General features: G+C 37.1%; 2 protein-coding genes across 2 annotated transcripts; one reads left to right on the top strand and one right to left on the bottom strand.

Moving 5' to 3' along the window:
- Positions 1-118: 118 nt before the first annotated feature.
- LOC107661247 (very-long-chain 3-oxoacyl-CoA reductase-like) lies at positions 119-9,639 on the bottom strand. The gene is made up of 12 exons (XM_016450747.1): positions 9,631-9,639; positions 9,360-9,546; positions 7,279-7,325; positions 6,527-6,602; positions 5,992-6,102; positions 5,322-5,389; positions 5,169-5,213; positions 3,030-3,064; positions 2,865-2,944; positions 2,693-2,760; positions 2,460-2,609; positions 119-2,250 (listed from the first exon to the last, which is right to left on the bottom strand). The coding sequence occupies exons 1-12, from the start codon at positions 9,637-9,639 to the stop codon at positions 2,113-2,115; spliced, it is 1,014 nt and encodes a 337-aa protein (XP_016306233.1). The 3' UTR covers positions 119-2,112.
- Positions 9,640-10,804: 1,165 nt separating this feature from the next.
- LOC107661208 (probable E3 ubiquitin-protein ligase RNF144A-A) lies at positions 10,805-12,038 on the top strand. Its single transcript, XM_016450700.1, has 3 exons — positions 10,805-10,875; positions 11,016-11,074; positions 11,544-12,038. The coding sequence occupies exons 2-3, from the start codon at positions 11,060-11,062 to the stop codon at positions 11,991-11,993; spliced, it is 465 nt and encodes a 154-aa protein (XP_016306186.1). The 5' UTR covers positions 10,805-10,875; positions 11,016-11,059; the 3' UTR covers positions 11,994-12,038.
- Positions 12,039-17,480: the final 5,442 nt, after the last annotated feature.

Below are 17,480 nucleotides of genomic sequence, written 5' to 3'. Positions count from 1 at the left end.
AGCGCTGTACATTCACTCCCCCCACCTACAATCCCTGCCGGTACGAGACTCGAACCCACAACCTTTGGGTTACGAGTCCAACTCTCTAACCATTAGGCCACGACTTTATATAGTGCAAGATGCAATATGGAAAAAATAATGTTTGACTAGTTAGGATGGAAAGAGTTTGTCTTAAATGAGATGTGGTTACAGTTGCACTGTAATAGGGAAAAGTGAATCTGTTTACTCTCTTTTTGTTTGCTTTTTGTTATTGTAATGCACTGTTGGAGAATTTTTTTTAATCATTTCTGCTTTTTCTTGATCTAAAACAGACCCTTTGGTCCCCTTGTGACCCAGTTACAGCTTGTGAGCCATTGAGGAGCCCTTGTGGGTTTGGGTCCTTGTTGGTGTCATGGCAGAACTGCTGCTCTCAGCTTTCCAATTAGAGCACTTGAATTGAATTTGTGCATTCATAGTTTATTTACTGTCAATTACTGGGCATTTATATAGACATGTTATTTATTATTATTACATTTTTGTGTGTGTGTGCGTATGACAAAGTCTTCTTGTGCACCTGTGTTCATTAGTAATTCTGGATTTCATATTGTGGGCCTCAAGAAATTCCCCTGACCATTTGCATTGCCTTTTTACATCCTGTTGATTTTGTGTGTTTCTTGCCGTTTTTACAGTTCAAAGGCTCTTTGTGCTTATGATCATGCTGTCTGGGTTGAAGCGGAGCAGGGAGCTCATGAACAGATGATGTTTGTGTTGAGACTGCTGGTCTTTGTCAACTGAAAAGGGACACTGGCTAAAATAATACTTGAATATTTTGCACATTTGCGTGTGTGTTAACTTAAGCATTAACAAAAACACAATGCCAAAGTCCAAGAATGTCAGGCCTTTATCATATCTGTAATAATAAGAGACTTCTACTAAATAATAGATGTGTACAAGTAATTCCATTCTGTACATTTATTATATATATAAAAAAGTTTTTAACAGTGCTTTCAGTATGCAAAAATCACTTTACACAATCCAGTTTCCATATAATCTGAAGTATTTAGAAATCTGAGATCAGAAAACATTAAGGTGCATTATTAGCAATTTAGCTCAACAGGAAGTTCAGTTAGGATGTACTGCGGTTCCCCAGCACTATATACAATAGCTGAATGTAGAGTCTGTAAACAGAAGACTGTCATTATATTTCCGTCTTCTTTTTTCTTCATTGCCTCTTTCTTTATGCTAATTATAATGCTGTTCCTTCAGTCTAGACTGAGTTTTCATGTCACATTATTGAAAAGCAATAAATACATGATGTATGTAAAAGTCATAGCCAATAGTATAAACTAGTGATTATAAAGTAGTTAATGTTCTTCAGTGCTATCCTATGGATATTTTTCACATTTCTTACTTGGACTTGGAATGCATAAAAAAAACAACAACAGCAGGATAAATAGAACAGCTTGGCGTAGGGAGGTAAAATCTACTGTCACTCCGTATTTGAAACTGCATGAAAGGCTCATCATATAATCATTAATTGAATCATTCATATGATGTGGTTAATTATTGCCAACACAACTAGACCTTTAAGCATCATAATTGGCATATCGCATTTCTAAACAAATGCTGATTCATTCAACACATAAAACAAAGGGAAAAATGATGCCCTTGTAACTAAAAAGATATCCATCATAAAAGGAATCTGCACTCCTTTCAAGATCTTGCTGTCTTTTGAAAATTCAATGTTAGCATTAATCATTAATTATTAAACTTTTGAACAGCAGTGTAAATATACATTACATTAAATAATATGCAGTTAAGGGAGGGAGAGTTAGATGTACCCTTTCTCAATTTACCCTACTGTAAATGCAAGTGTAAATGTCATTGAACTGAACCGTGAAAAGGGTCCATAGGTTCAGACTCCTGATTCTGATGCAAATACAAAATGTTAATTTTATATAGACCATAGATCTGCCAACTTACCCTAAAAATGTAAATGTCACTATGCATCTGTTTTCCTGTCACTGCAGTAAAAACTGTTTTTGTGTTTAGTTCTTACTGTTGATGCCATTATACGCATGTTTGTGTATCTGTGTGATTTTTATGTTCGTCTCTGTGGTCCACTGATTTGTGTCAGTGCTGTTTGTTTTTTGTCTCTGCCATCCTCTCCCTTAATTGGGGTTCAATGCTACGAGCAAATGTTGCCATGCGTTGCACACAAAAGGATGAGAGACGCAGCCAGCCCGGGAAAAAAATGGACAGTGCAAAGTGCTGAAACCACAAAGGGTGGTAAGTTATCAATCCATAACATATTCATACTTCTAAATTATTGAAATAAAAAAAAAATGTATAGGACATTACAACACGAACCCTGTATGTTTATATAGTACAAACTGTTGAGATATGTATTGAGAAGAGGGTAAAAATTGTTATAAATCTGCTATCCCACATTATACAAACTGATTGTGAGTGGTGTTTACCTGCAGTGCATGAGTTAAACATCCGCTTGTGTATGTTGTGTAACCCACAGTGTTCAGAGCATCTCTAGCAAATGAAACAGCACTTTTCACCAGTGGATTCACAGGCACATTATGAGTCATATTAGTGGAGACCATAAACGGGGCCACACACTGGACAAAGGCAGAGAAACGACATCAAGGTTTGGCAAAAAAAAATAATAATAATGCAAGATGTTTACTAGTACTGGACTTACTTGAACCGTGATTCCTTTTGACCTGTATTCTGCATGCAGACAGCGAGCGAAATATGTTACAAATATTTAGGTGTAAGAGAAGAGGAAGACACTTGACTTTAGTTGTTATTTTTGTGTGTTATTCTGTAAGGCTGCATGAAATTAGTTTTGTGTGTAACAAAGATATGTACCTTAGTGGCAGAATACACCGACAGCATTGGCTGGGGCTGAGATGCAGCTTCTGATGATATGTTTATAATGAGGCCTTTCCCCCTGACAGCAAACACAAGCCCTCAGTTAAAGCATAAACACAGTTTTCATAATAAACAGATATGATCAGAGCCGGCTATGTGTTTACCTTTCAAGCATGCCTGGCAAAATGAGTCTGCTCATCTACAAAACAACAACATTGTCATCAACATCACTGTTGTCGTCGCCACCAAATTCTTATTGTCATTAGAATCACAGATCAATGTGCCACAGTAATATTGATTAACATTACAGTTTAAAATGTGTTTTTATATTTCCTTCAGAAATGATTCTAATATGCTGATTTGGTGCTTGAGAAATATTTCTTATTATCAGTGTTGAAAACAGTTGTGCTGCTTAATATTTTTTGTGGAAACCATAATACACTACCATTCAAAAATTAATTTAGTATTAAAATGAATAGAAACTAAGCTGTTTTCAACATTGATAATGATATGCACCATTAATAATTGAGCACCAAATACGTATATTAAAATTATATCTAAAGGATCATGTGACACTGAAGAATGGAGTAATGGCTGCTGAAAATTCAGCTTTACCATCACCAGAGGTAATTACATCTTAAAATATATGAACAAATAGAAAACTATTATTTTAAATTGTAATCATATTTCACAATCAAATAAATGCAGCCTTGGCATAAGAAACATACAAAAAAAACTTATTTCGAAATTTTGACTGGTAGTGTATGTATGTATTTTTATATGTATGTAGCTTATAAGTTATTTGATTATCTATAACATATAATATGTATCCATTTTTATATCCATATTCATCTACAGGGGCTGGACAAAATAATGTGAACATCATTACAGGGGTTAATATTGTGTGTGTAGGCTGCAGTAAAAAACAAACAAACGTTGCAATTATCTTTTATTTATCTTTCCATTGTCTATACGCTCTAGGTTGTATATCAGTATAAGTTGTGCGCAGCAGTGTTTAGTAAGCCATGGGTCAAATCGATGACTTGTTAGACTTACAAAAAAGACAAATCACGGGAACGTCTGTTAATGGCCCAGTTGTTTGGTGTCTTTATAATTATGATTGCCATCAACAAAGCATGGCAAGACTTCAGCGTGATTGAATGATAGGAACGGTCGAGTACTAAGAAATATTGTGTCCAAACAACAGAACTACTACTGCAAAGTGACAGCAAACTTCAGCTTTCACCTTGTACACTCTCTTTCCACAAAAAAACCCAACCACAGGGCACTTTACAAAGCTAACATACATGAAGGAGCTGTAATTGCTAAAACTTTCATCATGAACACCAATGCTAAAATGTGAGCAATATGATCAGAAAACCTCGGCGAATGGAGCTCCAAGATGACCTTCAACATCCGCCCTGGCCTTTTCAATCACCTGACTTTAAAGGGGTCCTATTATGCATTTTCACTTTTTCAACTTTAGTTAGTCTGTAATGTTGCTGTTTGAGCATAAAAAAGATCTACAAAGCTCAAAGTCCACTTCAAAAGGAGATATTTTATTTAACAGAAATCACTTTTCTGTACAACTACAACGAACGACTCGTTTGGACTACAACGCATATTTTCCGAATGGGACGCCGATCAGGCGCCGAGTGCTGCCAATCACAACACACACTGGCCCAGCTAACCAATCATAGCACATTTTATATTTCAGAAGGCGGGCCTTCATTTGATACAGGAACTATTCGAGCCGTTCATGCCAGACTGGGGAGAGAGGTGTTGTAATAATGTAAAATATATGAAAAATAATGTGTTTTTCGAACAACCTATGAGAGCCTGTTCTAGTACACCCCCAAAACAAAATCAAGACTTTGTAAAAGAGCATAATAGGACCCCTTTAATATGATCAAATTCCTGTGGCCAGTTTTGGAGAGAAGATTAAGAATCTTCCCTCTTCCAACATTTCTGAAGCAATTGGCAGATGTTTTTTTTTTTAGACAACTTTCAATTGGAGGCCATTCAAAGGTTATATGAATCTATTCAAAGAAGGTAGTAAGCTGTATTAAAGGCAAATTGTGGTGACACACTTTAATAAAGAAATATTGCTTATTTGCCAGGCATTCACATTATTTTTTCCAACCTCTGTATTGTTTTTTTTACATATGCACACAAAGGACACAAAATGGCACACATTTTGTAAAAGAGCCTATGTATGCTGCTATGTCAAGATGATATTTAAGATGACAAATATATGGTATAACAGGCCGTGTGTAAACAGGTTCACATACAGATAGTCTTACCTGAGTGACGGATAGTGTGTTACAGTTTATCACCTCTGTGATTCTCTGGAGACAGAAAAAAGTACTTAATGTAATAGACACTTTCATACAATGGATTCAGATTACAATAGAGTAGAAAGTCAAGCTGTGTGGTGTAGAAAAGCTGAGTCAGACCTGGTCTGGATCAGGAACATCCCAAAAATTTGCCAGAACCCCTATATAGTTCATACCTACATTGTTCACTACAGAGAAAACAGAATAAATTAATAATAGATATAAATAAATGCAGACTGAATTATCCTGTACAGTGTATTGAGTGTGTTTTATCATACTAACTGTTGATAGATCTACTACAAGTAGAAAATAAGCAGGGAAAAACAGCAGCTGTGACTTGACTTGAAATAATGAGATAGAGGGGAGGGTAAATACTCTTACTCCTAATCACCAGTAATGATGAAGATGATGCTAGGGGGAGGAATTACCAGATATACAGAAAATGAGTAGCTGGCATTTAATTAAAATTTTCAGTTTTGATTTTCAATTGCAATTGTGCAGCACTTTTCACAATACACACTTCAAAGCAGCTTTGAAGTCCACTTGTAGTGCCTTGTAGTCCACTGACATTACTGACATTGAAGTGTAGTCATTTGTATACTGTAGAAGCAGGTACAGTAGCAATAAAAAAGGATTTAAAAAATGGTAATGTAAAACTAAATTATGATGGTTTTTGGTTCCAGAAATGAAAAACATTTATTCTATGGCCCCTATAAGGCTTACCAAAATTCATTTAATTCTTTTGCACCATCTTCACTGTTTTACACATCATTGTTGATCTTTATCTTACCCAGAATTCCGATCTCTAGGCCCTCTAGCTGTTGTGTGATAGCAGAGTAGATGGAATGGCCCTCTGTGAAGTCTGTCTGAATCAGATGTGTCTGGCGCTTGTACCGGGATTCTGAAACAAACACATTCAGATTTATACTTTTTGCTCTGTCTAAATGTATGAAAATAACGCTGTTTTCCCACATAAAACTAGTCTGGCTAGAAGAACACAGACTAGAGATAGATCACAAATGAGCTGAATATTAGACCATTCTTTGAGCAGCATATTTGCAAATATGGTTCATGACATTTAAAAATAGGGCCATAACATTTTACAGTTGTATCATTCCAAACTCTTAAAGGGGTCATATGATGCGATTTCAATTTTTCCTTCATATTCTGTTACACCAAATACACAAAATAATGATCTTTAAAATAGCATCATATGACCCCTTTAAGAAAATGTGGTTGAGGTCTTGCGTACAAACGGATTTGTCTCTGTTCTGATCACTTCGAGAAGCTACATTTTTCATCTTGACTTCTACTTTGTAACTCACCTATTTCCTTGGCTACACTGCGAAGCTTGTCATCCGAGCGACTGATCAGAACAATGTCTAATCCTCGTTTGGCAAGCTAAGACACAAATACATCCTCAAAGATAAATGTGTATGTATATAGAGGAAATAGGAAGAATAGTAATTATTGCCATGCATTTCAACAGATTTTTATCCACGGAATGAAAGTCACTGAGTCCAATATTGTTTTGGACCCCATTAACTTTCATTGTGTAGACAATAACAGTTCCAATAACAGTGTTAATAACTTGTGGAAGTCAATCACAGGAGTCCCTCTTATTCTCTGTTAGATATGCAGGAGCGCAAACACATTGTAAACAGACATACTTACTCCTTCACTGAGGACAAGAACAACACACTGTGGCGGCCAAGAGAGGCCCGGATTTTAATCTGATAACATACCACATCCGTGCAGATTTTGGAAAATGGAAATTACTAGTGCGTCTGGATACTTCAGACTAGTTGATTATGGCAATTCGCCTATATTGTCAAATGCTGCATTTTAATGACAATTATAGCGCAAACTTGACATTTCTTGACTTAAAGCGAAGGCTAAAGCCATGTTAGAACACCAAAATCAGTAAAATATTGCATGTTGTAGCATAGAGGAAATATGCAACTTACTCGGATAAAAAAACTACAAAGATCTGCAGTGAATTTTTTTTAGTATCAAAACGGATGCTATTAAACTCCCACATAATTAATGTTTTCAAAAAAGAGAGTTATTTACTGACCTCTTCAGCATATGCATGACCAATCCCTGATGTTGCTCCAGTTACAACTGTGAGAGACAGGAAGGTTTAGTGAAATATCTCATCCTTCCTGTTCTATTGTCAGTTATCATTTGATCACCCAACTTCAACCACTATTTCTGTCAGGACCACTATCGTCATAGATGATTGACAATTAGCATACAGTTTGGATTGGCGGTATGGTTCTGTTCTGGGCAAGAACTCCCTGCGCCTCCATGCAGCCTAGCATGGATGAGAGCAGGGAGAGCAGCGATAACCCCCCCAGGGTAAACAGAACAGAACTAACATAAATGTATTGCAGATATTGTTAAAGTTCAATCATTTTATGTACACATTTTAGAATTAGTCTGATTCAAGGAGAATCAGAAGGCTGAATCCCGACTGACAGAGGAGGAGTTGGGGATGGAGGAGGGTAATTAGCTATTGAGCAATGCGAAAACTGCTGACAATACTGAGGGACCTTATATATGAATGCTTAGATAGGTGTCGTAGTCCCATAGGTAGATGGGGATCAGCTGAAGGTCAGCTGATGCGAGCTTGACTAACGTGACCTGCCAGAACTAACGCTACGCTTGATAATTGTTTGTGTCTGATTTTTAAGGCTGTTTTGATTACGTCTGGAATCTGCACATTTTAAGTAAATAAGAAAAAGGCAGCAATGACGAGTTTCTGGCTATGCAGAATTGCAGATGCCCTGAGCAGAATGAGTACTGTACAACCAATGCAAAAGAACACCCCTGCAGAAAAAACAGCAAAGCAGGTCACAAGCACATGTTGTGTTTTGGACACTAGATGATGGTGTGACGCCCCCCATGCTATGTAACCACAAACATCTGTCTTGCTCCAGCAAGACCCTGCTGCATCACTTGCCGGCCTGCTGGACTCCCTGTGGTCCACCAGCTAATTAGCAGGATTCTGCTGGTTAAAGCATGGTCCACTAGGTGGGCCAGCAGAAAACCAATGCTGAGCGGTACAAACTGGCGCAAATGGTAATAGTTTTGTCAGCAAGATATATCAATCACTATCATCTAAGTCTAGATAAAAGAGACAAGTGACAAAACCTGCTACATTGACTTTATTCAAATAGAAATTCATGTTATGTTTCCTGGAAAGCTTTTCCTGTGTGTAGAGCAGTAGGCCATACATCAGATAATTTTACATTTGCATGAGAAAAAAATATTATTTTAGACAGCTCATATAAAACAATATTTTACTACAATTGAACACCGAAGTGGCAGTTCTGATGTTCAAAGAAATATACAATTTACTTCAGAAAAACTTATTTATGAAATCATCTTGATCAGAATTTTATGGCAAGCTGTTTTAACATGTATTTTTTTTTAAAGTTGTGTTTTTAAGATACTAATAATTATTTTAAAATTACTAGTACAATGTTATAATGACTAGTATCTTTTTCACTCTTATAATTAACTATTCATTGGATATGAATACTTATTACAGTAGTGACTAGCATCTGTTCAGCTGGTCACTAATGACAGCTTCACACAAAGACTAAAACTAAAATTAAAACAGGCCGCCAAAAACAACACTAGTCACTAGTAGTTATTCTTAAAAAATAGTAAGACATCAAAATGTTATTAGTAACAATTAGAAAAGATTTGCATTAATGGATAGTTGTATCTAATAAACTGAGAAATAAATAGTGCCTGATGATTAGTTGCTAGTAAAACTATAATGACTACCAGCGGCAACTGGAATGCACACTAGTTGGAAGTAAATAGTTAACATATTGTAGATATAACTCACTTTTTAATTTATTACCAGTAACATTGGTATATTAACTTGTCACTGTTATCACAAATAATTTAATTAAAAGCATTAATAGCATAATAATACATTTAGATGGTTAGTTAAAGGGAATATATGCTACAACAGTTTGCCATACCATTCATAGTGAAAGAAGAAGCAAATTATTAACTGGCACTAGTATTATTAAACGTGATCGGTTTATTTCTGCTCCTCATGCATCTGCACTAAACAGCAGATAATTTTATAATTACATAATAATCAGAAAGGAACCCACTCTTTGAAGAAAACCTTACCAGCCCATTGGCCATATGTCCTCAGGTCCGTTTGCCAGATCTCAGAGAGCACGTACACTTTGAATCCATGCCAACACTGCCAAGACCACCTCAGCAGGTAATACACAACCGTAATGGAACCGATGCTACACAACACCAATGAATACCAGCTCCACTCTGCAGTGTCTCTCGTCTTACTTCTTTGCAACTATACGCATTTCTGTCACACTTAATAAAATGAGCTTCTTCTGGGCATGCTCCAGAGTTGGGAATAAACTCCACACACATTCACAGGCGTCATTATATGCATGCTCCTCCCATGGCCGAGGCCTGTCTGTCATTGGTCAGCAGTATAGAATAGAACATCAGATCAGCCAAAGTGTAACTCCTCTTCGAAACAAACATTGTTCGTATTAACAGGTGAGAGGGCGTTATATACTCTCCACACCTCTATGATTATGTTGATCCTACGTGTGATTTTTGGGATATGTCTGTCATGTGGTCCGATCTGCCATTCACGTCAAAGTTCATCACTTACTAATGACATCCTGTTTGAACAATATATTACTGTACGGGACAGATAAAAAGCCATGTAGCATCCCCAGACTGTAGCCTTACTCATAGATATTAAATCACAAACAAACGCTGTCATTTCCTGATCATTTGTAAACATTAACAAGTGTATACAGGAACAACAGCCCAGAGTTGTGTAAGCTGTGCAGCACAGGAGTAGATGACAGTTTAATATTTAGAACATGCCGGTACAGCTTGTTAGAATCGTTCGTTTATGTTTCTGTTTACAAACACAAGATCGACATTCTCAGCCTGGTCTTGTGCGCATGTTAGTTCTGAGATATTTTAAACGGTTACAATGTATTAAATAACAATAGGCCTAGCTGTGTAGTTAAATACAGAAATCAATTCTTTAAAACACCCAAAAGAAAAGAAAAACTTGATTGTCGCAAATTGTTTTTGAATACAAAGATAAAAGGTGGGAGACTAGAAATAATCATTATCTTGGGAAAAGTGCAATGAAATATTAAAGTATAATGCAAGAATAAATACAATATGCAATGCATTTTTTAGTTTTGTAAAATAAATCACTGCTGTATTTTTTTTTATCTTATTAAAAGTTATAATATTACATATTTTTAAGATGGGAGTATTAAAGTATTTGACTTTCATTTAAAAACACTGACCAAGTAAAAAGCTATAACTAACATTTTTAAATGCAGCTCATGTCACATAAAAAAGACCTCTGAATACCATTCTGCCCTCCATATGACAGCTCTAAGCTGAACAGACAATAAATCTTGCACTAACTGTTGGTGTCAGTTAAAGTGATCCCACCCTGTCACATAATCAGTGAGAAAGAAAGGTCATAGAGGGTTGTGCTTAAGATTAGTGAGTAAAGACAAAGTGAAAGTGAAAACTGTGGTATTCCCCTTCATTTGAGTTGTGCTTACAGACAGGAACACAGCTTCCTGGCACAGACAAGTGTTGAGTTTGGTGTGTTTATGATCTGCCAGTGAAGAAGATATTTGTTTGCTTTAATTATTATTATTATTATTATTATATTGGCCTTTTACTGACTGATTTGAAAACTGTGCTCATGTTGTTCACCAGTGGCTTACTATTACGTTACTTTAAGTGACCAGTAACTCATATTGTTCACAGGTTTCTCTGTCGATCTGTGGATGTGGAACAGCAGACTTTAAAACATGACCAGTCCAAAGGTAGAACTGTTATTTTCATTTTATTTTCATGAATTTGTAAAAACTACCCACATTATGACAGCGTACTATAGGAAAGAAAAGAGATCTATTCATTTAGAAGATTTTAGCATCTATTTAACATCTGTTTTTCCAAAAGAGGATACCGCAATATACTGCAACCTGTTGTTAGTCAAGTTATGCTCTGATACAGTTCATTTTATACAACAGTTCAATAAGAAAATAACTTTTATATAATAACATTTATAATAACATTTATATAATAACATTTTAGACAGAACAATTGCAGAATATTGTTTTTTTATAGTTCCAAACAATTCTGACCAAATTAATCACTGAATCTCCTTCCAACACACAGTAGCATCGTTAATAAGGATAGACTGAGTGAATGATTCAATGACTAACTTATAGTGACAAAAGTATTTTGTCGCCACCTACTGGCAATGATTTAACTTGTCTGTCTGACTTGCAGTGTCCTGGCTGTCAGCGATCTGATATCAGAAAGTTGGATGGACAGCGAGCAGTCTGCAGAACTTGTTCTAAAGCAAAGAGGTGCGTGTTTCAGTTCTGCTGGGCGTGTCAGAGGGAGTGGCCATGCAACGCTTCGACCACCAACTCCTGCATGCTGCCGAACTGTGCACTCCGTGCTGCCCTCCTCAGCGTCAAACAGATCAGTGACCCGCAAAGCTCAGTGAATGGATGCCCGTACTTCAGGGCCTGTCTGGGATGCCAGGCCCTATTAACACACAATGGTGAGGGCTGCCCTAACATTATTTGTCCCCACTGTGACAAGGAGTTCTGCTTTCGCTGCCTGCGTCCAGAATGCTACGACGATGAATATGATGATGATGATGATGATCCTGACACAGAGCCCTGTGTGATAGTGGATAATGCTGAGATCATCAAACATAAGGGACTCTAGTGAATGAGTATAAACTATTAAAAATAACATTTATTTTCACAAGAGAATAAATATAAAAAAAAAAAACTTTCTGTTTTTGTCTTTTCTTATAAAGCCAGAGATAAAGAAATTAATATTTGGAACAAACTGTAAACGTGATGTTTTTTTCATTCTCATTGTAAAAGCTCCAAGTCAAGTCACCTTTATTTATATAGCGCTTTATACGATACAGAGTGTGTCAAAGCAGCTTTACAGTGTTAAACAGGAAAAACGTGTGCTGCTAATGCAAGAGGACAATAGAAAACAGTCAGTTTATCAATTAAAGTCAGTTCAGTGTATTTCCAGTGTATTATTATTATTATTTTTTTTTTTTCCAGAATTGAAAAGTACCAGAGAACGTGATCTGTGATCAAGTGGTCAGAACCAGAATATAAGAGACGGTCCTCACTGCAGAACACAAGATCCAGGGGGCGTGGTTGGATCCAACTCCTCCAGATCCAACCCCTCCCACCTTACATATACCTAAACCTACCCGTCTCCACCCCCTGATCCCTAAACCCACCCATCTCCACCCCCTAGATGTGGATCCAACCACGCCCCCTGGATCTTGTGTTCTGCAGTGAGGGGCTACTGGAATATAAAGGGAAGAGGGAGGCCGAGCAAGCTGGCAAGCGTTTATTTTCCACTTTCATTCACTGACCAGCAGATGGCGCTATATAAACCTAAATCACCAATCATTTTGTAATCGCTGGCTAAATTAATCGCTAAAAATTATTAGTGGTTTGCAAGAAAAAAATAGCTAACGAACGTTAAATTCAGTATACCTTTTTCAGGTGAAAATTAATATTTTGGAAGACTGCCAATAGGGGTATCTTTTTATTCTGTTGTTTTTCCGCCTATAAACAGAAAGTGAAAGACGTAGGACTTTTGGTATTCCCCTTCAATCTGTTCTCACGGGAAACGAATACTAACATTTTGTGTCTCTTTGCACAAAGAAGTGGATAGAATAGTGTGCTGGTGTCCAGTAAGTAGGCTACTGTTTTACATTTTGTCCATTTTACTATCTTCATACATTCTGTAGTAATTGTCCCTTTAACTGCAGACAGAGTTAAGACTATTTGAATTCACACTTGTAGGAAGGAATATTGTTTTCTTGTTGGCAGAGACATATTGATTCTAAAAATGCATATTATTATGTTCTTTAATTATATTAATGTTTATTGTTTACATTAATGTTATTAATGTTATTGGTAAATTGTCATACTAATTCTCATTGGTTGGTTAGGATGTTGATCCAGAAACATGTTGTACTTGGTGAAATCACGCTCACCAGTGCGTAACTGTGAGGCACAGTGTCCTCAGTTTCCCTGTCAGCACAGTTCTCTTTGTCTTCCTTACTTACTTTGTTTTCCTTACTAATCGGCTGACCCTCGTCTACTCTCTCTCTCTCTCTCTCTCTCTCTCAGGTTTGTCCATCTGTGGAAGTTGTCCAGGAGGATTGAGCTATGAACGTTCCAAAGGTAGATTGACCGCGCGAGATTTTTGTGATCCATCAAGACGTCAGACATTTCGCGCAAGCTATTTTCAGGCACTTGTTCTAACAGAATACTATAGGAGGGAATTAAGCTCTTAGACTTTATTTAGCACACTATGTCAAGGTGTCTGATTAACTGTGACGAAGTTTTCCACTGATAAGTGTCTAGAAGAGCCTTCCTGGGTTAAAACTTTTAGGATCATTGAGCTATTGCTCAATCATTTTGGTTAGCCTATATTTGAGATGTGAAATGTACCCCTATGGCTACTAGTATAAGATTAGCCCTATTAAATTTGTTATGAAGCTATGACGCTGTTGAATGAATAATGATGTAACTGTGTAAAGCTTAATGTGTGATGTTTACTGTACTTCAGTACTGTACTTTTGAAACAAAATGTGTACTTTTACTCATTTATAACTGATTACATTGGGAAAATATCAGACAGTTTTTTTTATTTCCCAGAATATAATTTACACCTTCAAGTACATATTTTACTGGTCATTATGTGTATATTTAATGCTAAATGAAAAATGTTAAGACCTACCCTCTATAAAGGAATAACTCACTGTTAAACATGTTATTGTAAATATTATATATTTGATATTAGTAGGCCTATTGTTATTATACTAATAAATATTCCAGGTAAAGGTGCAGTCATTTTTACTTGGGGGTGAAAAGCAAGTGGAAGGAATCTGTGGAGTCTCTCTTTTATTTTATTTTGTGATAATATCTCACCAATTCTTTCCCTCTTTCCAGTGTCCCAGTTGTCATCAGTCTAATGTCGGAGTTTTGGATGGTCAGTGTGCGGTCTGCAAATCTTGCTCTAAAGTGAAGAGGTGCGTGTTTCAGTTCTGCCTGGCGTGTCAGAGAGAGTGGCCACGCGGCACTCCGACCACCAATTCCTGCACACTACCGAACTGTGCGCTCCGTGCTGCCCTCCTCAGCAACACAAAAATCACTGACCAACACAGCTCGGTGAGAGGATGTCCATACTTCAGGGCCTGTCCAGGGTGCAAGGCCCTGCTTACACACAATGGAAAAGGTTGTCCCAACATCATCTGCCCTCAGTGTAACACACACTTCTGCTTCCGCTGCCTCCGTCAGTGTTGCCTTGGGATACAGAATATTGAAACCCTTGGGTTTCTTACCCATCGACTGTCTTTCTTTCAAAATAATGATGTCATTCCATGTAGAGTTGTGGACAACAAGCAGAGTCTCACTGTTTTTGGACTGTAATGAAAAAGATTTGACCATGATAAATGGCAGAAAGCTATAACCCACCTACAGTATAATGAAATATGGCCAGTTAAGGCCAACCCTGTGTGTGATTTATAAAGGAATATAAACATGTTAAACATGTTATTGTAAATTCTTGTACATGTTCAGAAAAAGGTAAATAAAATAAAAAAAAACTCACTGTTTAATGAATGAAGCCTGAATTAAATGATTCAGATGATCCTTCTTTTCAAATCTGAAATGCTGATTACATTATACTACATAATATCAATAAACATCTTTAAAACCCTTAATCCTATTTGAATTTATCGAATCCATCTGTTATTGCACCAAGATTATAAACAGGCATTGTAATATGTATGCCTTCAAGGAAGCAATTTAATTTTAGTCAGTCAGTTAAAACAGTCACATTTTCCAACTTAAGCTTGCCAAAGCAGTCACGCGGGCTTCTTGGTTTTAAGGGAATTGATTACAGTCTCACTGTTAGACTCAAAATTGTAAATAGAGATTCTTTAAAGCTTTTCTTTTTATATCTTTTTAATGCCATGCTTTCTGGTTTAGTTCATAACAGGTGTGTATGATGAACTGTGTTGGTAAAGGTTCAGAAGGTGAGACCACAGTGCTTTCAAGCAAACTTGGGGCCTCATTTATAAAACGTGCGTACGCACAGATTTGGGGAAAAAAAATCATGGAAAAAGGGCGGTTTAAAAATGGGAGACGCAGTATGGTCGAATGAGAGTGTGCGAGAGACGCGAGTCAAACACGTTTGCCGGTAAAAGTGGCGCAGCAGAATGTAAAAACGCGTTCTTTGTGAACGACCCATCAGATCTTCTGCCATAAATAACTATTTTTGCGTTCCAAAGGAGACAGGTTTCTAAGGACATGAGGGTGAGGATTTTCATTGTTGGATGAACTATTTAAACAATGCAGATTTACGCATAGCATAGCATAGCCTACACGTTGTTTCCATGTCATATGTATTTATAAACTAACACGATTTTACTATGATAATGTATAAATAATTCTGTCAAACTTTGATTAACAAAATTTCTCTCTCTGATCAGAGGTAAGAGGCTTGCCGGTTGAAGCTCAGTACAGCACAGCCAAATCTAACTAATCTGATTAACTTCAAATGGACTCCTATCAATCATGAGCTAGGGTGACATTCACAAAGACACACAAAAGTGGGCCTGGTGCTAGTGAGATCAGACAGTCAGCAACAAGTTAAAAGTCTAGGGCAGGAGCCAGTCATGACTGACCGAAAGCTTTTAAGGGTTGCGTAACCTCCACCTCTTGACACCATTTTGACCTTGATCAAGACACTCGTGGTGCTATAACACATCCTGATGTTCAGTAAATTAGGTAATACATTTTGGGAATGGGAGCTTAAGGGTAGATAGAAGGACTAAGACAAAAATATGTGTGTCTTCTCTGTCAGGCACATAACTCGTGCTGGGGCAAAAAGGTAAACTTTGTTTCCAGTGCTCCAACAGCTCGCTGATTAATATGAGCCAGCCACAAGTTTGTATACTCTAGTATAAAGGTCTGAGTGCTGCTTCAGTCCTGGCTGGAGGACTGCTCAAGGATATAGTCAGGATATAATCTTTACAGGTTTTGACCTTGGAGCGCTTACCACTTTACAAGTGCTGAATGAGCTTTCTCCAGAAGGCCTTTAAGCATTTCTATGTCTGATCTGCAAATATCAGACTGAAATGTAGCTTTTATGTCAAAGTAAACTCGAAGAAGAGTGTAATAGGGTTGTGCTATAGGACACAATGTCACAATGAACAGAGGTATCGTGGCTTAGGGCTTCCTGAGAACTCAAATCTCCTTTCACCTGTGGGGAGCTCCTAGCCAAGCTTATAAACTCAAGAAAGATCAAGAAGAAGGGAGGAGGAGCAGAAAAGAAAGAGTGGCACATTGACACTTGGGAATTTTTAATGTGACATGAGGATGTGTTACACTAATGGTTTAACACCATCATCTAAAACCTTGTGCTTTGTTATCTTCATATTGTTTGCATTTCTGTCCATTGTGTTAAATGAAAGTATTTTGCCCCAGAAGAAGTTATTAGTAAAAAAATGAGACTTTAGTCATGTCAGTAGCTTTACAAAATCTGTTTATTTGACCTTAACAGTGGGGCTGCTGTATTGAGGCCACATGACCAGATGGCTCTCATTTATTTCGGTTACTATTATCTGACACTTTCAATATAGGAATAATGAATCAAGGCTGACTGTGACAAGTACAGCCATTTTGGGTGTCCAAGACGATTGCCATATTGGCTAGTGCAACAAAAACAAAAATGGCAGAGAGCACCCGAGGAAACAAAATGGAGCGGGACAGTACAAGTACAATCTGTAATGTTTGTTGGCTCACTGCTGATCCTACAGACAGTGGGATCAAATCCTCAGCATAATTAGAAACCATCATACAGCCTTTCTATTGTCATATCTATCACAGCATTGCATTAAAATGAAATAGTCTGCCAAAACCATCCATTTACAGTTAGACTATAAACACCGAAAGTGGTTAAAAATAATTAAAATGCCTAATGTTGTGTCTGAAAGTGTCAGTATTTAAGTGTTTTTATTATTTCTACTTCAGATAGTCAGTCACTATCTTGAATGTTACTGGGCCACAAGCTCATATGCACACTGAGGAGACAAAAGGCCTTTTGTATGTGTGGATTATAGGCTAAAGAGTGTTAAGAAGTCACCACTTGGATTCTGCCCCT

This window comes from Sinocyclocheilus anshuiensis, unplaced genomic scaffold, assembly GCF_001515605.1.
Source record: "Sinocyclocheilus anshuiensis isolate Anshui unplaced genomic scaffold, SAMN03320099.WGS_v1.1 scaffold1365, whole genome shotgun sequence".
NCBI lineage: Eukaryota > Metazoa > Chordata > Actinopteri > Cypriniformes > Cyprinidae > Sinocyclocheilus > Sinocyclocheilus anshuiensis.
The sequence above is the reverse complement of the archived record's forward strand: the minus strand, read 5'-3'. Positions and strand labels throughout refer to the sequence as shown.